Source organism: Sturnus vulgaris, chromosome 25, assembly GCF_052056855.1.
Source record: "Sturnus vulgaris isolate bStuVul1 chromosome 25, bStuVul1.hap1, whole genome shotgun sequence".
NCBI classification, from domain to species: domain Eukaryota; kingdom Metazoa; phylum Chordata; class Aves; order Passeriformes; family Sturnidae; genus Sturnus; species Sturnus vulgaris.
In genome coordinates this window covers 5,413,722-5,441,363 of record NC_142267.1, presented here as the reverse complement: position 1 = coordinate 5,441,363, position 27,642 = coordinate 5,413,722, and the positions used below count along the sequence as shown (strand labels likewise).

General features: G+C 44.6%; 1 protein-coding gene across 2 annotated transcripts; it reads right to left on the bottom strand.

Annotated features, from left to right (window-relative positions):
• Positions 1 to 1,255: 1,255 nt before the first annotated feature.
• CDC42 (cell division cycle 42) lies at positions 1,256 to 14,733 on the bottom strand. 2 transcript variants are annotated; one of them, XM_014881698.2, is made up of 5 exons: positions 14,594 to 14,733; positions 10,868 to 10,940; positions 8,614 to 8,723; positions 8,321 to 8,518; positions 1,256 to 2,668 (listed from the first exon to the last, which is right to left on the bottom strand). In XM_014881698.2, exons 1-5 carry the CDS (start codon positions 14,696 to 14,698, stop codon positions 2,579 to 2,581), a joined length of 576 nt encoding a protein of 191 aa, XP_014737184.1. In that variant the 5' UTR covers positions 14,699 to 14,733; the 3' UTR covers positions 1,256 to 2,578. The 2 variants fall into 2 exon arrangements, with proteins under 2 accessions (XP_014737184.1, XP_088035078.1); XM_088178952.1 differs by lacking the exon at positions 1,256 to 2,668 and adding an exon at positions 3,278 to 4,136.
• Between the last annotated feature and the right edge of the window lie 12,909 nt (positions 14,734 to 27,642).

The following is a 27,642-nucleotide window of genomic DNA, read 5'->3' as shown; positions in this document are numbered from 1 at the left end:
CAGTCACCACAGAGCTCATTCAAGAACCTGGCAAGAGAGAGCACACCTCCCACACCTGGCCTCAGACAAACCTCTCTGCCTCACTCCAGAAAAAAGCAGGCACAGTGTGAAACAGCAGGAGAGCATTTGAGCTTGTTTAACCAGTCACAGGCCTGGGACAGCTATGTCCCAGCAGATCCAGGGAGCTATCAGACTTCTGCAAAGCTAATGCAACACTAGGAGGAAGGGAAACAGCACCACTCCTTGAAAAGTATGCTTTTCCATCATCTAGTACCTCCTGGATTCCCTCCAGAGCCAAGTTTAACCTTGTAGCCCTGATTCAACAGAACAGACTTTATTTATTGCTTAGCTGAAAGGACTGGCAGAGATCACTGCCATGAAGATGTATGCAGAGGGACCACTTGGGCATATCCAAGACAGAAAAGGCTTGACAGGGTAACTCTGAAGAAGTCATAAAGGGCTCTCCCTCCATGCCCAAGGCAGTTTCCTGCAGGCAATCCCTTGCTGCTGTGTTTAGACATAGGAATTAGAATTAGCTGTTACAAGGTGAAGAAACTGTAAGAACAGCCACCAACAAGTACCAGCATAATTTTCTCCAGGAAGCCCAGAGTTCCAGCCAAACCTTCCCACAGAAGGCAGCAATTAAAACTAGATTGCAAAGCTGAACAGCAACACTAATCACTATGAAAAGTAAAAACCACACATTTTACACTAAGATTTGCGATTAGAGTACACAAAAATCAGCTTCTTAAAAGAAAAGCGAGGCTCTTGCTAATGTATTTTAACAATAAATACAAGTTATCATCAACAGTGTAAGAATTCACTATTCTTCTGAAGCATGAACAAAAAGGTGTGATGAAGTGTGTGCAGTTTTGGGATAAGTATGTCATTTGTCCCTTTAGGCTTTCTGCAATCTGCCCATGAGCAGGGAACAAGAAACTCGACAGAAGAGGTACAAGAGCCCAATAAGCTCCAAAAGCCAGCTTTTACTATCTGGGAGCATGCACACTGAGTATTTATTTTGTTGAGAACTACCAAACCCTCTCTTAATAGGGGTCTGACAGCAAAGATGTTGCATGAAAGATTAGAGCAATTTTGACAGGACTGAGGCCAGAAGCAGACTGACAAGGATTAGACATTAAGGAAAGACCCAAGCTAGCTCACAAGGAGGAGAGATGGACTCACAAGGGATAAAAGCCATATTTACAACTCCTTCACACTCAGGAGAAAGGCAAAGGAAATAACTACCCTCAGGCAGGCTTGTGAAGATACTTTAATACATCTGAAAAGAATGCATATACAAAGAACTTAGACATGAAAAAGCATTGGTTCAACACTAATGGGTCTACAAGAAATTGAAAATTTTGGAAGATGGAGGAGATTCCCTAAGTCTTAAAATTTTTTGAATTTGCAAACCAAAATATATTTTTGGTAAAATCCTTAGGATACCACAGATGGTCTGTGTAGAGACACTGTACACGATCCTTAGGAGTTGGAGCCCCTCTTACAGGTTTCAAGGTCACTCATGAGAAAAAGGGAGTTCCCTCAACTGGTCCCAATATGGTGTCACACCAAACACCAGAAGCCTCTCCCTCTGCACTTCCTTTCAACTGACACAGGTTTATCTTTCCACCCCTCCCTGAAGGATGCCAAGGCATTTAGCAAGAGATGCACCATCAGAGCCAGCTCAAAAACCCATTGTAGCATATCCCAGGTCCCTTCAGGGTGTCCAAGCAGCAGTGTATGTGCTGGTCACTGTAAGCATTTCTCTAATAATTAAGGACTGGCAGAAGGTAGATTCATTAAAAGCCAACTGACCCAGCTAGGTGTGTTTCCAAAGGCGCAGTTATTTCTTCATCATGAGCCAAAAGATTATGATGGCAAAGATTAAGGAAGAGACCAGCAAGTTAGTTTCAAGTCTGATGGTACATCGAGAAAAAAAAAAAAAAAATTCATTCTCCTGTTCCTAAGGCTTTGTAACTTAGAGGATTGGGTATAAACTTATGACCTGCACAGTTAAAAAGCCAGGGGAAAAAGATACAAGGCAACTTCAGAGAAGATGTATTTTCTACAATCCTTCTTAGAGGAGCACCAGCTTGGGACATTTTGCTTTCCTGACTAAAGTCTGCTCATACCCAGGCTGCTGGCTGGCTGCAGGACAGCCCTACAAGGTCTAGAAACCAGAACCAGTCTTGCCACACCAGCGTAAGGCGCAAGACTTCAGTTAAACAGCCTAAAATTAGTCTATTACAGAAAAAGTCATTGAGCATGCCTTGATGTTAAACAAAAAAAAAAATTAGAAACAATAAACAAAATAAAAAACTAGTAATGATCAGTGTCTTCTGATAATACATAATTACTCAAAATTAACTAGTTTAACTGAATTGAGAGGGCACTGGGGAATAAACACTAACATTCTCATCTCACACAGGGATCGTGTGGGGGAGATGGGAGTGCAGGGCATTTGTCATTATTGCAAAAACAAATCTTAAAATTTGTATCTTTAGTTTTGATTTTTAACATTGCTTTTAGTATGACATCAAACACCAGCTTTGCAGAAGGGGCTGTGGAGGGACGTTCATAGCAGCACACACCTGCGAGTCTTCTTCGGCTCCGGGGGCTCCAGGGCAGCCAATATCGCTTCGTCAAATACATTCTTTAGGCCTTTCTGAAAAGGGGCAAACAGAGAAAGGGGCACTCTCATTTTTGAGTTTTCACACACAAACAAAACCCCCACAAAGTCAAGTGGCAGCCACACCCCTCTAAGTACACGTGGAGATGTGCCATCCCCAAAGCCTCCTTACCACTGCTCTCAGCAGCTTCTGAGCACAGCATCTCATTTTCAGAACAAGAAAAGTAATCCTCAGAGAGCAGACCGGTGGATTTCACAAGTAGCAAAACACACACACCAAAGAAATTTCCTTAAGGCAGCTTTTATGAGTAACTGGCTACTCACATATTTCACATGCTAATGATAAAGTAGAAAGTGCTGCATTCAGATGGAAGAGCTCAACCTGGAGCACGTCTGGGACAACACACACCCGTGTGTCAGTGGAGGGGAGACAAGGCAAGCATGCAATGATAACCTGGTCCAGTACATGCTCTGGTCGGGCATCCAGCCCCAAACACCCCAGGGTTAGAAGCAGCCAGGCAGAGCCCAGAAGCTGCCATGGTAGCAGAGAAGTCAAGCTGAGAGAAGTACAGAGAGGTACCATACACTCTGTTAAGGATTAAACTGGAGCCAGGAAATGCAACTTGAATAAAGCTTCATCAGTCATTTATACAAACAACTGCAATTTTTAATTTCAAAATTTAAAGACAAGCTACAATTGATAGTTTTTCCTTAAAACAATAAAAATCAGAAGTACGATAGTAAGCAGCAGCTTTACATCTTACAGTAACAGGCTTTAAGGATCTATTATTGAAATTAAGAGCTCTACCATGTTAGTGAAAGCAAGAATTTTAACAGTTCATAAAGCAGTAGCAAGTACATCAATATTTCCTTCCCCCCAAGGACTGACAGATACTCCACTATAGCACAGACAGCCAAAGCAACAGCAACAGAAAACATCTCACTGCACACAGGAGAACCAGAAAACCCTTCACGTTACAGCATCATTTGCAGATCACCAGTTCAGGTACTTTTTCATGCAAATACAGTTAAGAGCCACAAGTAGAAATGGAAAACACACGCATTGTTTCTTCCAGTTGGATTCAGGAAGTTCAAACATTATCTCTTATTTTTTTGGTCGTTCTTTAAATAACGATGTAACCAAATCCTTTCCCCCAACAGCCTGAATTATAAAGCTAGCCACACCTGGCAACCCAAGCAGCAGGGAGTTAAGCGAGTCCAGTTCACGTTCCACAGTCACAATGTTTTACTAAAGATCTCAAGTACTGTTTTCAGTCCAAGAGCTAATACAGAGGTTGCTCTAAGATGGCAAGCAGGCACAACAGCTTTCAATCAAGGTGGTTTGATTCATTTTTAACCAGGTTTCTACAGTAGTGGGACAGAGGAAGCAGCAGCAAGAGGGGAAGAAGAAAGTTTAGAATATACAGCACTTCCTTTTGGGCTGAGTTTCCGGAGGCTCGAGGGCAGCTAGGATAGCCTCATCAAACACATTCTTCAGACCTCTCTACAAGACAGAGGGGAGGAGAAAAAACAGCAGCCAGGTTAGAGGATTAGAGAAAAACAAGCAGATACAAAGAGCATTCAGGAGCAGGCTGAATTCACAGAAGCAGTAAACAGATTTACTTTGCAAAAAAACAAAGTAGATCCCAGGAGAAAATCTCATTAAGATTACCCAGAAGTCAATGACAGAGACAGACAGAACATGTGACAGGCCAAATCGGACAAAATCAACACTCAGAAGGGCAGAGGCACAAACACAGCAAGAACACGGGGACGGGGGCCACACAAAGGGTGATGGTTTCCACTCCACTGCTGTACTACATTGAGGGAGTTTACAGGGGAATAAATCAAGCACACAGCAGCTTGCCCCACCACAGGGACCCAAAAGGTCAGTTAAACCTTTTGTTGTCACCCACTGTGGATAAATGAACACCTCAGATGCACAGACTACTCATCCCAACTTCCCAGGTGGCAGCTGGTCCAGAGCAAAGGCTCCAAACAACTCCTCTGCTTTGTGAATTCAGCCCCTGAATAACTGAAGTCTCCAAATGGCTGGGAACACACAGGCTGGGATGGAAGCAGGACCACCCTGGTAAGCCATCATCACTGGCAGTCACTAACTCTCAGTCTTTAGAAGTGATGCAATACCTTACCAGTGCTACTCTGACACTGGGAGCCAGGATGGAAATGGTGCATTTCAGTTATTCAGTCTAGTTGCCAAAGCAAGTGTAACCACAGAAAGACAGGAACAGCGTTAGGAGTGCAACCACCGGGATCCAACAGCACACAAGCAGTGACAGAGCTGCAGGACTCTGCAGGGGTTACACCGGAGCACGGAGCTTGCTGTAAGCACAACAGGAACAGTGCAGGGCGTTACCACTCCCACCCAGCTATGCCAAGTGACACACCACACTAGAAGTGAAACCTGGCTCAGTTTAGGCTAACTGGACTCGCCTAAATTTACTGTCATGAGTGCACCCTTCAAAAATTCAGGAGAACTGCTTTACTACAGCTGAAGGCAAACAGAAGAGCTTCAATTCCATCCTGTAAACAACTGCAGTGTGTGCAAAGCTTAGACTTCTTTTAAGATCATTCAAATGTAACTGGTTTCTCCCTTACAGGTTATACTGGATACATCCCTTTTAGAAGGTCTTTAATCTTGTTTTACTGGAGCACATACACAGGAGACCTCTAAGGCAGTGCCATCTGGAAGCATTTAAGGCCATCACATTACATGCAAGATTATACTTGAAAGAACAATAGTTTAAGGAAACTGCAATGTGCATTCTGTACACCCTCCCCAGCAATTTTTCTTTTTCTTTAAATGAGTTACAACTCAGGCCCACAAAAGAGCTAAAGACATCAGATAAACAATGCCCCTGAAGTCTAAATAGTAATAAGATTTCCTTTCTCTGTGAGAATACGGCCGTAGCATAAAATCAATTATGTACTGTTAGACAGATTAAGAACCCAAGCAGGACAAGAGTCAAGAAAACATTTTTACTTAAATTCTTCTGTTCAGAGATTCCTCTTATTTTTGTATTGCCTGGAAGAAAATTGTTCAGGAGTGCAGAATTTGGGATTTGTTTTGAAGAACCTAGCAAAAAAGGGAAGAGGATAAGAAAAAAGGACTGGGACAAAAGGGTTGTGCAAATGGACCAGGATTAAAAGCCTGGATGATCAAAAGTAACAACATGAAGTGTAACTGTGTTCAATACCACAGGCACACAAGCCTGTTAAAATCATGACTTTTGTGTTACACTGGGAACAGGCTGAGATCAGCCTTCCTTTACTCCCTCTGTTTATGGACACTTAAGGCACTTTATAAATCTGTGTCAAAACTGGCAACCCACCATCAGGAGGAAAAAGAAACCAAATTCAGCATTCTCTCTGGTGTTAGGTACTAGGACTGGGCTTCAGAAAGTCCAGACACTTGTACTCAAGAGTAACAGAAGTAACAATTACTGTAGTTGCAATCTGTCAGTCACCCTTTCCTAATAGCAAAGCCTCATCTACTTGTCACAGTGGCACTGGGCCCTATTTTGTTGTGAAAGGTTAGAGACAGCCACTGAAAATGCCTTCATCACAAGAAGATTCCACAACCTGAAGAAAGGGGGATAGAACTGACTCTCTAATAGAGCAGTCATCCAAACTTGGGGAGAAGATACTCTGTCTTTACAGAAAAATCTCAGCAACTCAGCCTCTCATGATTCACACAGTACAAAAACAAATAATGCCAATGATTCTATGAGTATTTCCTACTATGGGGTCAGAGTAATTTGTAAATTAGTTGGGAAGAAAAAAACCATCCTGGACTGCTGAGGTGAACTGCACAGACAGCATCCAAGGCAAAGAAAGAGTCTCACTTCACCTGAAATCAGGTACTACAGCATTGCCTTGCAGGTAGGAAAACCTTCCTGGCCAGGAAAGCAGCTGCCTTCTGTGCTCAGCAAGCTGCCAGTGAGATCACTGCAGGAGCTTCACACAACCCTTCCCAGATCAGCTACACTGCTGTTCACCAGCTACTGATGACAGACCCAGAAAAAAAGTAACAACAAATGAAGGGAGAAGAATGGACTGGATGCAAACCGACTAGTTGTCCAGGTGAGAAGGTTCTGAATCCTCCTCCCATGTCACTCCTGACTCTTAAAATCATCACTTGGTACACAAGCACTAACACTCTGGAAGAAAATTCAGGCTGAGCTTCCAAGTGCATGAAGTTGTTCACTGCAACAGATACAGATTAGTCTATTTGGAAATAGAAAGAATGGATAAACACTGACATTTTTTGTCATATCAGCTCTGGCTCTGGTAATTCTAAGTGATTCCAGGCAATCTGAGTAGACAAAAGCTCAAGTCCAAAGGTACAGAGGAAAGGGTCTCAGAGAGCAACACAGGACAAAGGCCCTAGCAGGTATTCACCCAACTAGCAGCTTCTACAGCCTAGTTATCAGCAGCATTCAGGCTGTGCCAGACAGCATCTAAAACAGTATTTTGGGGCTGAACAGATCCAAGAAAAATTACAGCTCTCAAGCATAAATAGCCCTCAGCTTGCCTGTGGGCAGTTAGGAAGCATGGCCAAGAGCACCTTCAGATCAGGGATTGCCAGGAGGAACAGCAGCATGCCTCACCACACCAACTCCAGTGCCAGTGTCCTGCACAACTTCACAAAGCCACTTCCTTCACAGGAGACACCCAGGAAAATCTTTGTTACAAAAAAATAGCCTGAGGATTTTAAATGGAAGAGTCAACATGCAATCTGGGCAAAAGGGGCAAGATAAGTAGAACTTCAGGCTTTGTGAAGTTTGGTAATAAAGTTTTGTGCTCAAGGAGATGAATGCACAATGCAACTGGAAAGAGTGAGAGGCTTGATACTGTACATCCCTGATTCCACACACATCAGAGAGGAACAAATTCTTTACAGACCAGCATTAAGGAAGTTGTTAAAAGAGTTATAGACAATTCTGCAAGAGTAAGAACCTAGGATTAAGTTCCCAGAGCACCCAAAGTCAAGGCAACAGGTCAGCTAGGCAGAAAATGGCTCCCACTCTAGTATCCCTAACTGACAGGGAAAAGACAATTGAGTTTCTTGCTGTCAAGTCAGCTAATTTAGTTGGCTCTTGACTCACATTCACAAGTTATAAACATGATGTAAGGACTGTCTTAAGGACTATTTAACTGTTATTTTCTGTTTCAACAGAACTTCTGTCTGAAGGAAGGACACAGGAAGCAGCTCACCACCAGCTGCACAGGAAGAGAAGGCAGCACTCAACTATGAAGGTTTCCGATCTTAAAAGCACCAGCAGTAACTTTAATGACACGGTTTTTTTTTTCCCTTTGTCTGCTTGTTTCAGCAGTGAGATGCACTCTATGTCCCAACCCAATTATTATTGTCCATAATGTACCTTCTAAGTTTTCAACAGTTATTTTTTTCCAGCGAAGAAGCAAACACAGTAAGCACATCCTCCTCCATCACCCCTCTACATAGGCCTAACCCATACAGGCTGATTTCCTTTGTATTAGTGCCAACTCTCTGTGCCTTAGAACAACATGACAAAGAGAAAGATACAGTGTAAATAGCAGAAGCAGAGCTTACACCCCTTCACATCCACATTGAGCTGTTTTTCCCTGGAACTGAAAAAAGTATGGAATAAAAGCAAGCAAAAATGGTCAAAGACCAACCCTTACCTGTGTCAGTGCAGAGCACTCCACGTATTTCACAGCCTTCAGGTCCCGGGCCAGCTTTTCAGCAGTCTCTGGAGTTATGGGCTTCTGCTTGTTCTTGGCAAGTTTCTCAATTGTTGAGGGATCATCTCTTAAATCAATTTGGGTCCCAACAAGCAGAAAAGGAGTCTTTGGACAGTGGTGAGTAATTTCAGGTACCCACTAAAGACAGAAGAGACACAGCATTTGTTACTAACCACCTAAAATAACTGCTGACACACTTGAGCAGCTCCCTTTTCAAGCAGAGTTCAACCAACCTTTTCTTTCACATTTTCAAATGAAGAAGGAGAGACCACTGAAAAACAGACCAGAAATACATCTGTCTGTGGATAGCTGAGGGGTCGTAATCTATCATAGTCTTCCTGACCTAGAAAGGAGGAAATTAACACTGTATTAGACCCAGACAACAAAATCCTGCCCTTTACAGGGAGTCAGAATGCACATTTCATTACAATAACATTGCTGTGATTAATCCTAACTCTTAAGCAAAGAGCCAAGCATATAGTGAACTCAAATATTTGAAAAATCTATGTTTCAAATCCAGAATTCATTCAGTTGCTACGTAACAGTAAGCTGCTGAAAGTCACAGGAAAGCTGGGAAGTCTCCAATACATTTTGAGATCAAACACCCTCAGATTGCATAACACTCTCTTCATTTAGAAAGGAAAGATGCAGAATGTGGATCCAGTTACAGATTAGGTCCTCTGCACTAGTCCATTCATTTCAAATATTACCCCATCAAATTTCATTACCCTGCAAAAAAAAACCTGCTCTTTGGAGGGGATAAAATCTAATCTAAATCTAAAATACGTTGTTGCAATTAACAGACTACTCCAGAAGTCTGTCTTCCAAGCACAAGCTCAAAACAAAAACTTGGGTTTTAATCTGAGAACTAGCAATAGGGGTTTCATACATGGTTAAATTTTGTCACCTGTGCTGGCTGCTATATAGAAAAAGCAGGCAACCATTGAGAACATATAGTTCCCCCTCAGCAGTCCAGCTCTGGACAGAAAGCCTTTGCATTCACAAGGGCACGAAGTCACTTACATGCATTAAAGTCATTTGGTAACTTCTCAACATCACTAGCTGGATCACTGCTCATGCTGATAACAGATGAATGTGTGTAACTACACACACAACACCTCTCAGAGGTGTGAACCCTCAGCCAGAAAACAGGCAGAGAAGGACCCAACACAACTCCCCACACAGGGACCGTGCAATGCTACAACTGCTGTAGGACCACCAAGATCCCTAGAGCACACCACACAACGTGTGTCAGGAAGGAGCCCCTCTTTTCCACCCAACTCCTCACTCATGAACCAGGCAGTTTACAATACTGGAACACAATTCACTTTTGGGAGGAGAACATGGAGAGCTAAGTGAAGCCATGGTGAGGAATGTACTCAGTACAGACAGCTCAGGGTCCAGCTGCAGGCTGAGCTCTGGGTGTCTGGGAGCCCCAGGTGAGCTGGCACTGACCCTTTGCACCACAAAGGGCCCAGGGACCAGTGGCACAGGCAGCTGAGGGACATTCAGAGACACAGCAGGAGCCAAGGACTCAGCTGCAAGCCCCCAGACTTTCAAACACACTGTGAGGGATACAGAAACCCACAGTTTGCTTTGTTCAGGGTCTCTTCCCAGAGGCACTAGCTCAAGCTGTTATTTTGGTTTTGCACCACCATCCAATTTTAAGGATCTGGATGCCTGAGACATCTGTGGGCAACCTGGGGCAGAGGCAGAAAGGAGTCCCTGTGTGACTGTGAAGTGTGGTGCACGCTGAGAATCAAGTGAGGCCCCACTGGGTCACTGGAGCTGCCACTACAAACAGGCTCCAGTCCCAGCTCAGGTGGTGAAGTGTGATCAGATGGCCAAACAGCAAAGTTTCTTTAACAGCTACAGGATACTGGAAGCCTAAGATTGTTTCATTAATCAAATCAGACACTAATTATGCATGCAAGAACACAGCTGGAAACAGACTAAATTATATCAGACAATTTTAGATGAAAGTTTATGAACTAAGCTCTCTAAAGGGCTCTTCTGAAGAAGAGTTTACAATACCAGTTGCTGCTACATCACTTCAGTATTATTAGGCAGTAGGGACTGGGTACCCAGCAGCTGAACCAGTTTCTACCCTTTCTTGGTAACTTTTTCCACATGCAAAGCAATGTTTAGCTGTTTCATCACTACACGTTTCTCCAGCCTAAAACTGAGATGTGACTTAAACAAGAGGGCAGCAGATTTTTAGTTTTTAAAAGCACACAGTGAGAGGGCTTATGAAATCTACACCTGGAACTTCATCCACATTAAGGATGCAGAGACATACACACATTTAAGAGCTTCTAATATTAGTCACTCTGACTTGACAGAATCAAGAGACATTTTCCCTTTCTATTAAAAAAAAATCTCAACCAAAAAAAAGGAAAAAACAAAAACAATTGTATGTCTTCATGTTCAACATCACCTCAGATAAATCTTGGTCAAGTACAATAACACAAGCACTTGGTTTCTCACCTGCAGTATCAAAGAGGCCAAGGGTGTAAGGCTCTCCTCCAATCATCACTGTTACAGCATAGTTATCGAAAACCTGGCAAGAAAAGACACATGAATAAGCCATCTCTCAAACCATCATCATACCCACCTTGTCAGAGCACCTCTGATTTGAACAAGAGATACCTTTACAGGAAAACAGAACCATCTGGCTTACAGTGCTGTTACCACTAATACCATTACCAGAACAATTCCATATGGAATAGGGATACTCCAGCTGTTCCCATTACATACTAAAGCAAAGGCATATGAGGTACATCACTGAATAACACAAGGTAAAAACCACTGGGCAAACACCTACAGCAGTGTTTGCCTGTTTCTGCAAGGAGGTTTCCCACACTGCCACAGAAATTCCAAACTTCAACCTTAGGGTGACACAGTAACACATTCCCACAAGGACAGAATGGGTAATGGCAGCCCTGCCCTTCATGGGCACAGTGATGGGGCTGCACCTCACAGGACCCAAATCCTCTGAAGTCTGAATTTCTGCATATCTAAGGAATAGAGTCTATCCTTTCAAGAGGGATTTATGCTCCTTCTTTGAAGGAAGCAGTATCTGATAAAAATCAGCTGTGTCAAATTCAATCTAAAAGAAGAGTTTGGCTCCACATACAAGTTCTATTTCCTCTGCAGCAGCACCTGGGACAATAGCACTGCCCTCCAGGACATTGAACAGATTAAAACCAGCACTACCCAGTGCTTCACTCACTAAGTGGTTTACAGAACAACTGAGCACAAGGGCCTAGCCAAAAGCTCACCTCCAACATCCACCCACTCAGCAGAGCACTGTCTGAGGTCAGCACCCTTCAAACCAATACCCATGTTATCTTCAGAACCACAACAGACACTACTGCAGAAAGTACCCTTGGCAAAAGATCCTTCCCACTGCAGAAAACCCCAAATGCACCACCTGTCCCTGCAAGTTGCTGCATGGTCATTTGGGGCCAGTCAGGATCTCTGAATGATGATGGGGAAGTTCTGCTTCCTCACAGAACTGCAGCCTGAGCAGCTCTCATAGCTGAAGTAAACCCCAACAGGAAAGAGGTCAGCAACCACCTCAAAGGCTTTTCATGCAAGTGAGAAGGGTGGGATGTGCAAAATAAGCAGTCACGTGCATGTATTGTTAATATAGTAAGAGCTTAGGTTCTTTGGGGAAGAAAAAAAAAAAACAAACCAAAATTTGAGGTAAGAGCAGTGAGACTGCTCCAAACTGTACTCCCCAGAGTTCAGAAGTCTCCTTCCCACCTGACAGCCATGGTTAAAGACAGACCTGACACTACTCCTAATTTTTTCAACTTTACACAACTTAAAATGACTGAGAAAGCAACTATGGCCACTGCACATTGCATATCTCCAGAACATCATCCAGAAGCAAAAGTCCACTTCTCACACTATTTTGAATTAGCACATTGAAGATTTTAAAGCACTGCAAGAGACTTCACCACTCATCTCCACTACCTGCAGTCCAATCCATCACACACTGCACTGGGTTTGCCTTACTGAACACACAAGAAAGTGCCCAGCTCCAAATCACACCTCAAGGCTGAGGGAGGGTGAAAAGTTTTTTCACAAGACCTCCAAAGACAGATCAGGATGAGGACTCCTCTGTTCCTAGGAACAGAACAAGGAACCAGAATGATGAAGGTCACAACACTTGCTCTTCCACATGTCAGATATCAGATGGTCAGCAGCTCAATCCCCCATCAATATTCTCTCATTTTTGTTCAGCTACCACCTCTAGCTGCCCTTTCAGGGCAATTAGCATTTCTCCTTTCTCATATTTTTTTTGCTTTTAAAACTCCCTATCTGCAGAATGGGATTTTTTAATTCCAGTATTTTTAAGGTACAGCTTCTATTGAAATGTTTGGGGTAGAGAGCCCTAAAAAGGCCAGGGTTACAAGGCTGGCCTTGACAAAAAACCAGGCAACTATAGTCTCATAGCACAATTCACAGACCATTGCATCCTCAGTTGTGCCAAAATGGCTAAAAACCATAGCTCAAAGAAGTTTCAGTTCCTGCCAAAGCCAGACAGCCCATTGCAGCAGCTGGCATGAGCTCTCATGGGACAGAACTCACACTTGAGCTGCCACAACCCAAACATCACCAGTGCCTTTCTGAGGACGTGCCCCTCACTGCCTTGATTTCTGACAATGGCAACAACATCAAAAACACACAGGTCACAAATCATGGTGCAGTACCACCATGAAACCCATCTTCCACTGGGAGATTTCCTTCATGAAGAGAAAGGATTGGAAAACACAAAGCCAACTGAACAGAACTATCTATTGGTCTGAAATGATGTGCTCTCCATCCATTCTGTGGCCAGGCCACTGCACAAGCACAGCACAAGGACAGCAGCATGTGTTCTATTTCTCTGTCCATTTATTACCAGAAGCATTAACTGGAATATCAGAGGTTATGTACCAGTTTCCAGAGTCTGAAACATGCCTCTAGGCTATTCACAGAATTAGGAATGTGCCTCTGATATCTCCAGAACAGCAAGTTCCTCCAGCCATGAAGTTCAGAGGTAAATAATATTTTGGAAACGTGAGGCAGATTTAAAAGGCACTATAAAGAAGCCTTAGCACACCTTGAACACACTTCACTGGCAACTAATTTTTTAGCAAGTTTTCCACATTCCTTCTTAGCAGAGATTTACAGCCAGTACTACTGTGTGCAGGACAGAAGACAAACTTGAAGGCCTTCAAAACAGACATCTGGCATCTCAGAGGAGCTACCTGGTCTTCTGAGTTACCTTGTAACACAGAGAATATTACCAACTATTTCACTGGCACATGTTCTCTGTGATGCATTTCCAGATCCAAATTTGTTTGGGATACAGAGATAAACTCTTCAACTTGTATATTAATAGAAGATGGCCTTTTCAGGTCCATAACAGAGAAAATTAGTAAAAAGAGCATCCAGCTGTCAGTGTCTTGCAGCAACCTCACTAAAAACTGACCCACCTCAGTGGCAGTACACTGATCTTGCATATGTAATATCAAGCAGAAAAGCAATTTTCCAACAGGAAACCTGTGTACATGCCTCACAGGCAGCCAAACTGCTCTCAACTTGAACTTTGAATAAGTCAAGGGATTCAGTATTTCAGAAAACTGACCCTGTGAAACTCAAAAAGGTTACTTCAATATAGTTAAGGACTACACATACATTTAGAAGTACAAAATAATGTGACTACATCCAAACACACTCCTCATACTTAGCTGGAGTTTACCAGTCACCCTCCTTAATTCACTACACTTTTGGATCTCTCAGAGATGCAAAAGAAAAATGAGTCTCAGAAAATATTAACTGTAATCACTGACTGTTCTAGCAAAATGAAACACTCCATTCCATAAAAACAAAGATGCAGCATGAAGTGAGAGCACATGTTCCTACTGCTTGCTCTCCACTGGTCTGCAGTTGTTCACACTGCTTATCTCACTCACAGAATCCAACCACAAAAAACACAGATTCTGCAGAGAGGTCAAGCAGCAAAAACTGACCAGATCCAGGTGAACTGCCCAGCACTACCAGATTATGTAGAAGGCAGCAGCAGGTACCAGACTGTGTTAGTGAGTCTCCAAGAACACATATTAGGGCATGCATGCCATCAAGGTTAGCCCAAAAGGGAACTCATGCTAGCCCACCCCACCATGCTCAAAGAACAGCTGGAGCCATTCTCACACTTACCGTTGGTACATACTCCGATGGGAATTTATTTGTTGTATAAGAAATTAAGAGACAGGTTTTACCAACAGCACCATCACCCACTACTACACACTTGATCGTCTGCATAGCTGAAATCTACTAGAGTATCAACTCCAAAGAGAACCTAGAAGAAAAAAAAAGACAGATATATTTAGATGTTTCCCATATGTACTAGATAGTCATGCACATCACCTTTCACAGGAGCCCAAACCACTGACAGCACATGTGAGATATGAAAACATGACATTCCTAAATGAGCTGGTGGATCCTTTTCCTCCACCACACACACAAAGCTGCACACATTCATAAGTGAAAGAATTTTGCCTAGTTACCCAGAAGTGAGCAAAAACATCTTTGGGCTTCTCCAGACTTGATATTTTATGAATGGAAGCATCTAGCCCCAGATACATTGAAAGCTGGAAGTGCAAGCTCTGGTTTTGAGAGCTGCTCAGGAACACACCTGTCTCCCAGAGAGCTCCCTGGGGAGCAGCTCAGCATGAGACACACCAGCAGTGTTTATGGAATAAAAATGTACGTGTACAGACAGAAAAAAAATATTATTTTCTTCTTTCTCTGCCTTTTTAAAGACCTAAGCACCGTTTTACAATTTTCTGGTTAAAGTTGCTAGTTAACATACATTTTTATATCCACAGTGAAGTGTTAACAGCACTGAGAGCTCAGCAGGGCATTCAGATCCCAAGGGGATTACTCTTCAGACATCAAAAATCCAAATGCACCCAGCTACTCCCACAATGTCTCAGCAAAAACTTTAGTACATGAACTAAACCAGTATGTATCACCAAAATCTCCTCCAAACACTTCCAGGTTATCTCCAATATTGCACAGCTGTCCTTCATCTGTATATTATTTTAATTAGAGGTGTACCAGGCCTCTGGTCATGCTTTCACATAGATCTGTGAGATCCTGACCCCATGAAATTAGTGGCAAAGTTCTCACTGACTGTCAGCATAACATCATCCAAAATACTTTTACTTACAGCAACAAAAACTTGATAAAAGTCTTTGGAAAGTCCTGATGGGGGGGGGGGGGGGGGGGGGGCAGGGGGTGCTGCAAGCTGCAAATTCGCCATCATAGGAATAGCAAAGCTTTAGCTAAGCAGGGATGCTGCCATGGCTCTCAGGTCTGGCTAACTGCAGGTCAAGGTAACTGCATTAAAATTCCAAATCAACCCCTCCTGAACCATGCATTTGGTCACTTGCTGGGGATTTACAGTCATGTAAATAAAATACAGTGCAAATCCAGATTTTTGAGGCTTTAGTCGCAGCCAGCAACTCGATTTGATACTGTGTATCACACAATCATGCCTGCAAGGAAAGCAAATTGCTAGAGATTCAAAAGAAAGATACCACCCCCAGCTCTTCTTCAGATACTGCAGGGATGCTCTAAGATTCCAAGAAAGACAGCTACCTGCATAATAAACATCCTGAAGAGTTCCTAAGAACAGTATTTGTAGGGGAATACTAATCACTACCATTCCCACAAGTCCCAGACAAAACCAAAAGCAGTTTTAGGAAATGGCAGCAAAGATTCTCAGAGCAGGCCATCAGTCAGCACCTGGTACACCAGGCACTCACACTGCCATCCTCATCTAGAAACCTGCCTTCAGCAAGCACAGAGACAATGAATGATGTGTGCACACATCACGTGTTGCCACCAGTCCTCTACTTGGTGCCCCATTTCAATATCAACAGATCTTATTGATTTATGCAGATCTCAATTTCCCAGCAGACATCCAGCAGGATGCACTGTGCAAAAGTATCAACAGGCCCCTCATTAATGCAACAAAAAGCTCTGCAATTTGGCCCTGAAGCAAACACATATTTACTCAGAAGGACAAAGCAACTATTTACATTTCAAAAGACATCTTCTGTGTTCAGGCCAGTTCAACTGTTTATATCCAAGTACTATCATTCAATATTGCCTCAGCTGCAAAGTGCTCCCACTGCTCTGCCTTGCCATGCTGTCAGCACTGACTGATCCAGACAAAGTGTCACCTCGGAACCAAAAAAAAAAAAAATTCAGTGGCACAGCTCAGGTCACATTAAGAAAGTTTTCATGCTCAGAGAGAGCAAAGGTGCAAAGGGATGAGCCACTCATTAAGGTGATTTCAAAAGGAAAACACTCCAAAACTCGGGCAGAGCAAATGAACCCAAGTGCATTCCAGCTAAGCCCAGCCACATTCACCACTGTGGCCCACTCATATGGCCAAGACAACTCTACCACCTGCCTTTTGGGCTGGGCAAAGCCCAAAGCGTTCAGCTCTGCCACTGCCCAGTGCAGGTAAGCTGCTGCCCCCAGGAATTCCTGTAAATGAAGTACAAAACAAATCTCCACACTGGGTTTCCCAGCCACTTCTCATGTTTTTTCCAGCTTCCACTTGAATTTGTTACACTGCCCAGCCAGTCCCTGGAACCCCTGCTCGCCCCAGGGCTGGCAGACATGGAGGAACATCCCTCTCACATAACAGCATTTATTACTTACCCTTTAGAGAAGCACTCTGTCCACCCAGCTCTCCCCTGGGCAGATCAGAACTCCTCCACGCTGTAATCCTCCCTTCCTGTTCCACCTCCCTCCTCCGCCCACCTTCCCAATTATTTGCATTTCCCTGTTTACCTGTCATTTGAGGTTACACGTCTGCTTCAGACCACCTGTCCAGAGCCCAGAAAGCACACTAGAGATAAAATCCTGGCTCTGAAGCATTCCCTGTGCTCACTGCAGTGAACCAACCCATGACTCTCTATAAACTCAAATATTGTATATTACCAGAAAAACTCACATACACCCTTGTAAAAAGAAAAAATATGGGTTTAGTATTACTCTCTAAAACTCATTACTTCAGAGAGCACCAAGCAAGCCACAATACTAGAAAGTGTCTCAGGTCACAGAGTGTGCTGCAAACCTTCACTTCTTCCCTGTCCTTGGCCACAGCCAAGTCCCCACGCTGGCACTGGGACAGAAGCTGCTGCTCTCTGGCAAGGGCTCAGAGACCGTGGCTGCCACAGCAGCAGCTGCACACACACACCTTACACCCAGCTGCCATCGAGCCTGCCACAGCTCTGACTCTGGCTCTGAGCTATCAGACCCAGCCACACTGTTTGTCTTGCAGAGAACACCAGCACTGCAAACCAAGAGCATCTACAAGAGCACTGCTCGTTCCCTCTGCACCTGCAATTCCCTTCCGAAGGGAAGCACTGGCATGGTGCACACCAATGACTCAAACACACACAGCACTGCACTGGCTGAGGCAGCACACGTTACCTTTTTCTACCAGGTGACCTGAAACTTTCAGTTTTCTGGCAGTGGGAACAAAACAGAGACCAAAAGACAAAGCCTTGCTCTGGAACCTAAAGCAGAATCTGAGTGGCACATTCAGATGTGCCTGGGCAGGGCTGTTTTCTTTTTTGTTTTTTTCCTCCTTTCTGAAACACAAAACTAACAGCATTTACCATGAAAACAACTGAACTGGACCGCAGGAAGTTCTCTGTGAAACAAGGAAGCACCACTGCTCTCACACAAGTTGATCCATTGTGGTTCCCCCTGCCACAATCAGACACTTCGAGATTACACATTAAAAGGAACAAAACGGATTTGAGCACATCTCTTGGGCAAAGAAATACCTCCACTTTTTTTAACGGATGTGTAACTTTATGTTTAAATACTGAAATAAGATGTTGTAAGTTTTAAACAGATTTAAAGTGTTCAGCATATGCCTCCAAAGTCTTAGCAGTGGCAAAGTGGACTTTTTAAAATTATTTTCCTTGGATTAGCAGGCTTTCTAGATTAGCTGGATGAACTACTTCATGTTTTGCACTTCTAAGACGTCCACAGATCACAGCTGAAAACAAGCTCATTTCTAAGGAGCTTAGATTCACTATCCTGGGACCTCCCCTTCCATAGGAATAGCTTTAGGGATACATACATTATTAACTTGTGGTTTAAAAGTAATTTAATCCAATTTGAGATTAGCCACAGAATAACTCATCCCAGAGTGCAACGACAAGGGAAATAGAAACAAAGAAGTTACAGAGGCTTTGGCCTTGTTTCCCCCCCAGAAGTCACCACCTAATAAAAGGAAGTCTGTATGCATAACACCCAGCAGAGAGAGCACTCCAAGCAGTTTTAAATATCTAAGGGAATTGAAACAGACTGGAAAGCACTGGAGTCATCCCAGCCTGAGTGCAAGTGAGTGGATTTTGAGCCATGTAATTGTGAGCCATCTGGCCAAGCCCAGAGAGGAGAGCTGATAAAGACTGGGAATGCAATGCAGGTCAATATGACTTAAGTTTTGTTCAAGGAGTTCTGAAGACTTCTTAAAAACATAAAATAAAGTTACCAAAAAAAAAAAAAAAAAAAAAAAAAAAAAGAAACAGAGCATTGCACTGATTTGATCTCTCAAGTCTCTCTGTAGTGTAACCAAAAATTTCAGCAATTCAGTAAAGTATGTGATCACTACAGCAGGATTTCAGAGAACTCAACGTTGTCCTACAGAATTGGGATCTGGCATCTGGAAACTGGATAACACTAGCCATGTAAACTCTGTCAAATTCACAGGCCCATTTTAGAGAACTTGGCTTTTTTAAAACTCAATTACACTTTTGTGGAAGACAGCTGATTTGCATTTAGAATTCCAAAAGTGTTAATAGAGATGTGAGTAATACAACAAACAAGGAACTGAAGTCTCCAGTGGGACACTCTGGAGTTTGGTAATCCTTCCTGGTGCAAAGGAAATTCTGGAGTGCTGCACTTAGGTCACACAGGCCTGTTAAAGCACCACGACACTGACTGATCACAAGAGGCTGAAGAAATCCACAGCACCTATGGCAGGTTCCCATTGACTAAGCACAAGCCACACCACCCCAAAGCTCCTGTTCAAGTCTGACTTTGCCATCCTAAAGGCAAGGCAAGCATATGAAACATGGTGGTACTATGGGAGCACTTGGCTTTCACAAACCTTCTGTAACTTAAGAGTAGCTGCAATCTGTTCCAGTACCCATGTGCATTACTAACTGGTGAATTAAGTTAAATTTTGTGGAATCTAGTATACAATCAGTGTCCCCTACTACACCCAGAGTTAAGAATCTGCACAATCTCACCTTTTCTCTTGCTGTACATGCAATCTGAAGGAGAAACCACAAGCCATCAAGCTCGTTAAAATTTCTCTAACTTTAAAGCTGCTGAAGTTTGTTTTCAGGTTAAAATGTGTACGTTCTCCCAGCCAAAGGAAACTGTGCTGTCAGATCTGTCTGTGTGTCCTGAACTCGCTTCCTGCCTCAGCAGCACCACTTCCTCTCTCAGGCAGGACTGAAACTGCTGCCATTTCATCACCAGGACCAGCTCACTGCAAGGTACTGCCAACCAAGAACCAATTTGTGGTGCTCTCTGGGATACACCACCAGCTTACGAGCTGAACCTTAACCAGTCCATCACAGCTTCCAGATCCTGTTTGGGCACCTGCTCCACATTCCAAGAAAATAAACAGCCATTTCTGAAAACTAAGATTTATTTTTTTTTATCCCCATCCAATGTAATTTTACAGTTAATGGTTTACTCATCTAACTCAAAGCACTCAGGAGTCCACACTGAAAGGAACAATATTCACAGGATTTTACTTATGACCTCTGGTAACTACTTCTGCCCTTCCATGCTACTTTCATTTCATATCCTATAAAACCACGCAGTCCTAAATAAAGTCTTCCTTTTTCTTTATAATTTCTTCTCAAATTAATCCAATCCATTTCAAGGTCCTTGCCCTCAGCTTCTTGGTACAGTCACAAACCTGTGATGTGAAACACAAACAGAAGCCACTCTCTGATTAAGAACTAAACTCCAGAAAGACAAACTGGCACAGAAAAAGGTGTTTTCAAGAGCAGTATCACCACAGCCCGAATTCTTCTCTGCACACGTGCAGCAACCATCTACAGACACTGAAAATCCTCCAGCCCAAAGCTCACCTTCCAGCTTGCTAGGAATCATCTTCCTGAAGATCTCACCCCAGAAGTAAACACATCTGCCACTCCTATGCTAGTAAGGTGGTAAATGACATGGAAAAGAATATACTAGGTTCTAAAGCACCTGGTTTAGAGCTCAGCTGCCCATCCTGCCCACAGCTTAGGCTGCTGCAGACACTAAAGCTCTACACACAAACACACTTGCTCCCAGAGGTTCCAAGTCAAGCTTATGGCCTGGGTCTCCAGTTTCTTAGGTGAGGTTTAAACTGGCTGTTGAACTACAAACCAACACAACACTGGAGTTCCACTCCTCTAGAGCAAGGCAAATCATGAAGTCCAAGCTAAAACCTGCAAAAGTACAAGGGATGGACTTTGAGACACAATCTTGTACTCCATCAGCTCAGGATCCTGAAAAGCATATCCTGCTTTATTTGGGGTTAACCATCACTAACAGATCAGACACAATCCTTTAAATACTACCAGTTCTCCCTGTTGAGTACCAATTCTGTTTCCAAAACCCAGTGTTGCTGTTCACTTTATAAGCTCATCTAATTATGAGACAGAGCCACAAAAGTTCAGTTTCACCAGAATCTGTGTCAAGATAAACACAAAAATTCAGATAAAAACTTGGATTTGCAGTGGGTGGGTTCTTACCTAAGGCTGAAGAGACTAACAGCAGCAGAGCATACTGCTGGACTCCAGCCCACATGCCTGCTCACACCAACAACCTCAGTGCTGGATGTCAGCATGAGAAATGTGTGGCCAGGCACACAAAAACAAGCAGTGGGAAGAGCCACAGGATCACCATCACCAACAGAGCTGGATCAATACCATGGCAGCCCTGATTTAGCTCATAGGCTCCTGTTGTTCTTGAAACCCACAAAGTTTGTTATCATTATGGCAATCCCTGTTGGGAGATAAAGCATGTGCCTGAGGTCCTTGAGCATCCCTTAATCTGCCACCCAACAGAGCCTGTACATCCCAACATCTCTGCAGGTTTGAAGCTCCCACTTCTGGATTATGAATTGCCAAACAAGTGGTAAGAAAGCTCTTCTGAAAATGCAACTATCACAGAGCTAGCATAGAATAGAATATGCCGAGTTGGAAGGGACCTCACTGTTTGAGATCAACTGATACCTTCTATACTTAATGCAATTTTCTTTTTCTAGTTCTGTAAGATTTGCACATCTTCCTAAAGACTCCTCACAACCACCTGACACACACAACAGACAGGAAGTGAAGACAGTTGAGTCCAAACTACCAGCAGCACCCTAACACACATTCCAAGTTTTGCAAAAAAAAAAAAGAAGGGGAAAAACATGTCATTCCATTTTAGCCCTAAATTCAAACCCAGAAAGCTGACCAGCTAGACAGTGTGATTCAGTAGGCTCTGCTGCCACACCAGTTACACTGTGGTGCAGCAGTGCCTACACCTGTTTTACTACAGGCATTGCCCACTATCCCACTTCAAGGCTCCAACCAACCACCTTGACCTGAACACCGACTCCACAGAAAAAAAGTGACAACTTTCCCATTATCACTCTGGTTCACTGTCAAAAGTTGCATCAGCACTGACAAAACCTGCCCCAGATTAAGCACTGGGAAGTGTGTGGGGTTGCATTAAGTCCTTTTCTGTCAAAGGCATTTTAATTTTATCTTATTACTCTTCACTTGCATACTCTACAGGAGGCTGTTTTCCTCAACCATGCAAGAAAATCCTGTTCAATACTTTACTACCACTTAAAAACCCCTATTTTCACTAGCTTAGTTGCATACTGATAATATTTTGAAATACAAGCTGCACCTACATTCTTATTTGGACACAGCATCCAACCAAGGCCCTGATGGTTCTCCCCATTTTCCTGTGGCCAACTACATTCCACAGTGGTAGAAAAGACATTGGCAGAAGCTCCTCTATTTTGAGGCATGTTTTTCCTCCACGAGAAGCAGCCTGCCTTGCACACTACAGCAGATCCTGCTCACTCCTGTTATGCTCAGGGAACAGGACAGCTCCAGGTGTTCCATCCACACAACCAGAGAGTTCCCAGGAAGATGTGCTGTGTTCAGGGGGAATAGCTCAGGCTGTGTACCAACATGCTGTTTGAAGACTCCAAAGATAAAGCTTAGTTAAAAAACACTGCGAAAGCAACTTTTCCCAGATACTGAGCTATCCTGGATCATTGTTAAAATAAAGTATCTGGAAGGCTCATCAACACTGTGACAGCAGCAGGGGAGCTGCCCTTCATTCACCTGACCAGCAGAAGGAAGCAGAGCAGCTGGAACCACCCCACTTTGCCCGGCCCAAGACGAGCCCCAGCAGCCCCGTCCTGGGGGCCAAGAGCCTGCTGGGTACCTGGTGCTTATTCATCCACTGGCAGATGCACAAGAGGCTCAAAAAGAAGTTAACAGCACTCCAAGACATGGCAGACTCAGCAACACTTCACATGTAATAAACCCTGAAGTACCACTGAACTCAAGGTAACTGCTCAAACACACTGATGCTGTCAGATCCAGGCTCCACACAAGCCCCTCTGCATTCTGCTGTTCCCCAGCTGCTCTCTGGTGCACAGAGTCATCCAGATCATGGAGTGGCACGGGCATTCCTGCTTGCCCCCAAAGCTGCAGGAGCATTTTTGTCATTATTTCCCCAAACAGAATACCCATCATTGGCCAGAAACACAGCACAGCATCCTTCAACTCGAGGAGAGCTGAGCAATTCAAGCCAGCTTGTTCCAAAGCAAGACAATTCTGGCAGCCTCAGCTGCTGCTGGGAGCCTAGCACCACATGCCACAGCAATCCCCTGCAGCTCCCCCAGGGTCTCTACCAGTCCCAATCCACAGCAGCCAAGGTTTGCTCTAACACCACATCAGCCTGGTGAAAACCTTCACCTGCCAGAGTTTGGTCTGTGCTGAAAAACACACGATGATCCCACACAGTCTGATCACAGGCATGGACAACTTGGCAAAAACGACCCAGTACCTACACACCTCTCCAGACAAAGGCCTCAAAGGAAGCCCCCATGTTACTTTATTAAAAAAGGTTCTGTATTGTTTTTTCATGAGACAAGAAAATAGTGCATGGACCAACTCTCCTGGTAGGAATTATGTGAATTGGCAGCACAAGAGCTTAAAACAGAAAACAGCTTTTAAAAGCTTCTGAAAACAAATTCTTTGTTTGCTCTTTATAAAATATCATTTGTTTAGAAGAAAAATCAACACATCTTAAGGAAAGAACAGCTGCTCTACTGAAAACAGCCCTATTAAAATTTTCAAGTTTTACACCTCTTTAGTCAGAGTCATTCTCTGAAACTCCAAGGGAAGATTGCAAAGATGAATTACACAAACTTTGCTTCTTGCTCTCACTGTTTGCAGTTTTCTGCACGCCCAGGGCCAGGTAAACAAACCAAGTTCATCCACTCAAAAACAACCTAAAGGATCCCCCAGCAGAAGCTAGGAATTGTCTGCCTTAATGCCATTCCTGTCACTCACCTCAGGCATTGACACACACACCACGGGCTGCAAGAGGCAGCTCACCACTACCTTGGGGAGGCCAGACATCCTCAGGGAAGGAGAACTTTCATGCCAAGCTTCAGCCCTTGCAGAAACTCTGGAGAAAGGGCTTTCTTTACCTACCACTGCTAATGGCAGTCCTTCCTGATGGAGAGTCCCTTAGCTTGTATAGTGTAAAACCATAATGAAGTGTAAAGTGTAGGGTTTAGAGGAAGCCTGCAGATTAAATGGTGACAGGCTGCAGAAATGTAAAGATACTTTAAATTTCCTTTAAAAATTTCCATAATAGCTTATCTGGTCAATGCACTGTTTTACTTGTCATATATTAACTGCTGAAAATAGGGTGCTTTCACCTACATTTAATGTTAAGAGAGTGAAAGGAGCCAAGGAAGAAGACTAAGTGATTAAAGAGAGCTTCTTGCTACCTGAAGCACCAGAAACCAATTTCACTTCCATTTGATTAGACAGCATCTTCCAAAACAAAAAAGATGTCATTCTTTCCTCAGGAAAGAATATTTTCCTAAAGGGCAAGGATAACTACATTCCCTATAATTCCTCCTAACTGTCTCCTGCTCTAGAAACTCATACCATAAATTCATGATGGAGTCACAGGAGAGCAGGAAAGCTCAGCTAACCACAATGGGCAGGATAAAACACACAAGCCCCAAAAAAAAGCTGTGAGCACTCACATGGGCATCAAGCAGATTACACACACCTCAGCTGCAGCACTGCATGTTTGTTTATTATCCAATCTTCCGGAGGCAGCAGCAGAGCTGGAACCCGGCTACACCAACCCAGCCCGGTAACAGAGAGCTGCTGAAAAGGTTTTCATGGGAAGGTCCAGCTACCTATGTTCATAAGACTTGGGAAATTACTTTACTACTACAACTGTATTTTAACCAAAAGGAAACTTGACCTCAAGATTAGTGGCCGGCTTCATGGTGCACCTTCCATCAGCCTCACACACGGTTCACAGCAAGGAAAGCCCACTGCACACTTATAAGAGAAATCACTGAGAGTTTCACAAGGGCTCCATTTCTGTTTACTGTTGGTTTCTAGCAGAACTACAGTTTCCATTTTAGGTACTTCACACTCCAGAGCTTCCAGAGCTTTTCTATTTAAACAGTAAAACCATTATGAACTCCCCAGGCTGGCCATCAGCTTCAGGCAAACAAACAACCCTAAAGCAGAGCACTTAATGAATTCAGAGCATCAGTTGCAGGTCATGAATAACCAAGTTCAAAGTATGCAAATCTAGTGATTAAAATTTCTGCCTAGGATATGCTACCAAAGTGAAAACATGTTCTATCTTGCACCACAGTAATTTTTAATTCCTTGCCAAGACTTAAAAATCCCTTTTTTTTTTTGTTACTGAAGCATAAACGAGAACAGTTTAAACACCAAACCATTTTTACAGTCAGCAATATACTGATTCAAACCTGACATGCATGTCTAAAATTTGACTCAAATATACATTTGCCTATACTGTCTTCCTCACAACCTTACACCTGACATAAAGAGTTTACAAAGCAGAAGTTTACAACAGAAGGGAAGTTTACAACAGCTTCCTACATACAGCCAGCTGAATATAATTCTCTTACTGAAAAAGAGAAGCTGTAATGCTTTACTGAGTTATCCCAACCAGCAACACAAAGAACTTGATGCAGGTTTTAAATGCCCCTACGAAAACACAAAAAAAAAAAGTGTTTGGGGCACTGCAACTCAATACTTTGAACAGCCCACACATCCTTCCCTGACAGGGAAGCACAGATGAACATGAGACAAAGACAATCACAGATGGCCAGACCAAGCCACTTCTGATCACTCAGTTGCCATCTAACATGGCCTCCTCGCCAGACCTTGTCTTCCTCATGCTGTTGTCAAGAGGGGAGTTCTGGCTGCCCCGGCCACAGCATCCACACAGAAAGGACATCAGGAATCCTGACCATTCTTTGTTAAGCACGCGTTTCCAATGCTGGCTGTCACATCTACCTGGCTCTGCAACTGCCTCCTACTGCTGTCACCAGCTGCAAGTTCTTTTTACTTATAGGTACACAACTTAAGCCCAGATCACTAACACAGACCTTTAAAACACAGACAGGTGTTATGCCGCTGCAGTATAGACATTTTCATAGATTTCTAAGGAGAATAAGAAACAGATGTCAACACCAGCCCTCGAAGCGGTGCCAGCTCCTGCCCCAGCTGCAGCGGGTGGCATCACGCCGTAACGAGAGCATGGGACAGCTCTGGGTAACGCACAGCCTTGCAGCTCGTGGGGCAGATGTCCAGGAGAGCCTGAGACTGCTCGACTGAGCGCTGTCTGTGCAGGGCACACAGCTCAGCTCAACCTCGCCATGCCCGCACCCCGCTGCGGTTCAGGGCTCCCGTAGCACGGCACACCCAGCCCAGCCCAGCCCAGCCCGCAGCCCCTCGGGGCTCCTCGCACAGCCCCGGGCGCTGCACCGGGCACGGAGAGCCGGAGCCGGGACGGGCAGGGCGGGGCCGGGCAGGACCAAGGAAGTGCGGCCGGGCCCCGCCATGGCCGCGGGAACGCTTCCTGCGCCGCTCCTTGGGTCCAGCCTGCCCGCCGCCCGGGAAGGGGAGAAGGCTGGGCAGGAGAAGCGGCGGCCATGCCCACCGTGTGAACAGAACAGCACCACAAAGGAAGCGCCCGCCGGCAGCCAGGAGGCCCCGCACACACAGCGGGCCCGCAGGGCGGCTCCCGCACAGCGGGCGCTCCGAGCGAGGTGAAGGCCAGGGGTCTGTCGGTCGGTGCCGGGCGCGGATCGGGGCCGCTCGGGGGTCCCGGTGCTCGGCCGGGGGTCCCGGTCCCGTCTCCGCCCCCCTCCCCCCCCCACTCTCACCTCGGACGCTCCGCCGGGCGTTGGCAGCTCACTGCGGGGTCTCCTCGGCGCAGGCACAGGGGCAGCCGATTGACGTCACCGCGCAGCGTGCCGGCGAGGGGGCGTGTCGGCTGCAGCGCCCCCTGCCGGCCGCGCGCCGCTGCTCGCAGGGCGCCGCACGGACCGGCAGGGGGCGCTCGCGGGCACGGCCTGCTCGACGTGACGGCAGCGCCCAAACTCCCTCTAGGTTTTCATTTTTTGTTTTCTTTTTTTTTGGTCTTATCAATTCCTCCTGCTGGGACACTCCTTCTGGCTAGGAGACGACACCCCAGAGCAGTGGGCACTTATGGCAGCTTAAATCCCCCTAAACCCCACCCATCCTTCAGGAATAAGAAGCCAGGAAGAAAATCTCCAGGCGCGGCCTGAAAAGCAAAGTAAAAATCTGGCCTGAAACAGAAAACTCCAGAGTAATTCAAATTTTAAAAGCTGGAAAGAGCTGCAAGTAACAGTGCCAGCAGCCTCAAGTCACCAAACGCTGGCTCTGGGGAGCACCTGGAATGGGTTAAACCCTCAGAGCATCTTTGTGTTGGGCCTCTTAAATGAGCCCTGATTCATCTGCATGGCCAAAGACAGAACAAAACCCACTCTGCCCAATGTAATGGTGTCAGGAGCACATCTGTGCCACCTTCTGCAAATATTGGCCATCCCT

Bases quoted from the DNA above. Each gene is read 5' to 3' on its own strand.
- CDC42 (XM_014881698.2), bottom strand. From the start codon at position 14,698: ATGCAGACGATCAAGTGTGTAGTAGTGGGTGATGGTGCTGTTGGTAAA. The intron at 8,519-8,613 runs GTTGGTTGAACT...TTCTGTCTTTAG, and splicing joins TTGAAAATGTGAAAGAAAAG to TGGGTACCTGAAATTACTCA. The intron at 2,669-8,320 runs GTAAGGGTTGGT...GCCCCTTTTCAG, and splicing joins AGTGCTCTGCACTGACACAG to AAAGGCCTAAAGAATGTATT.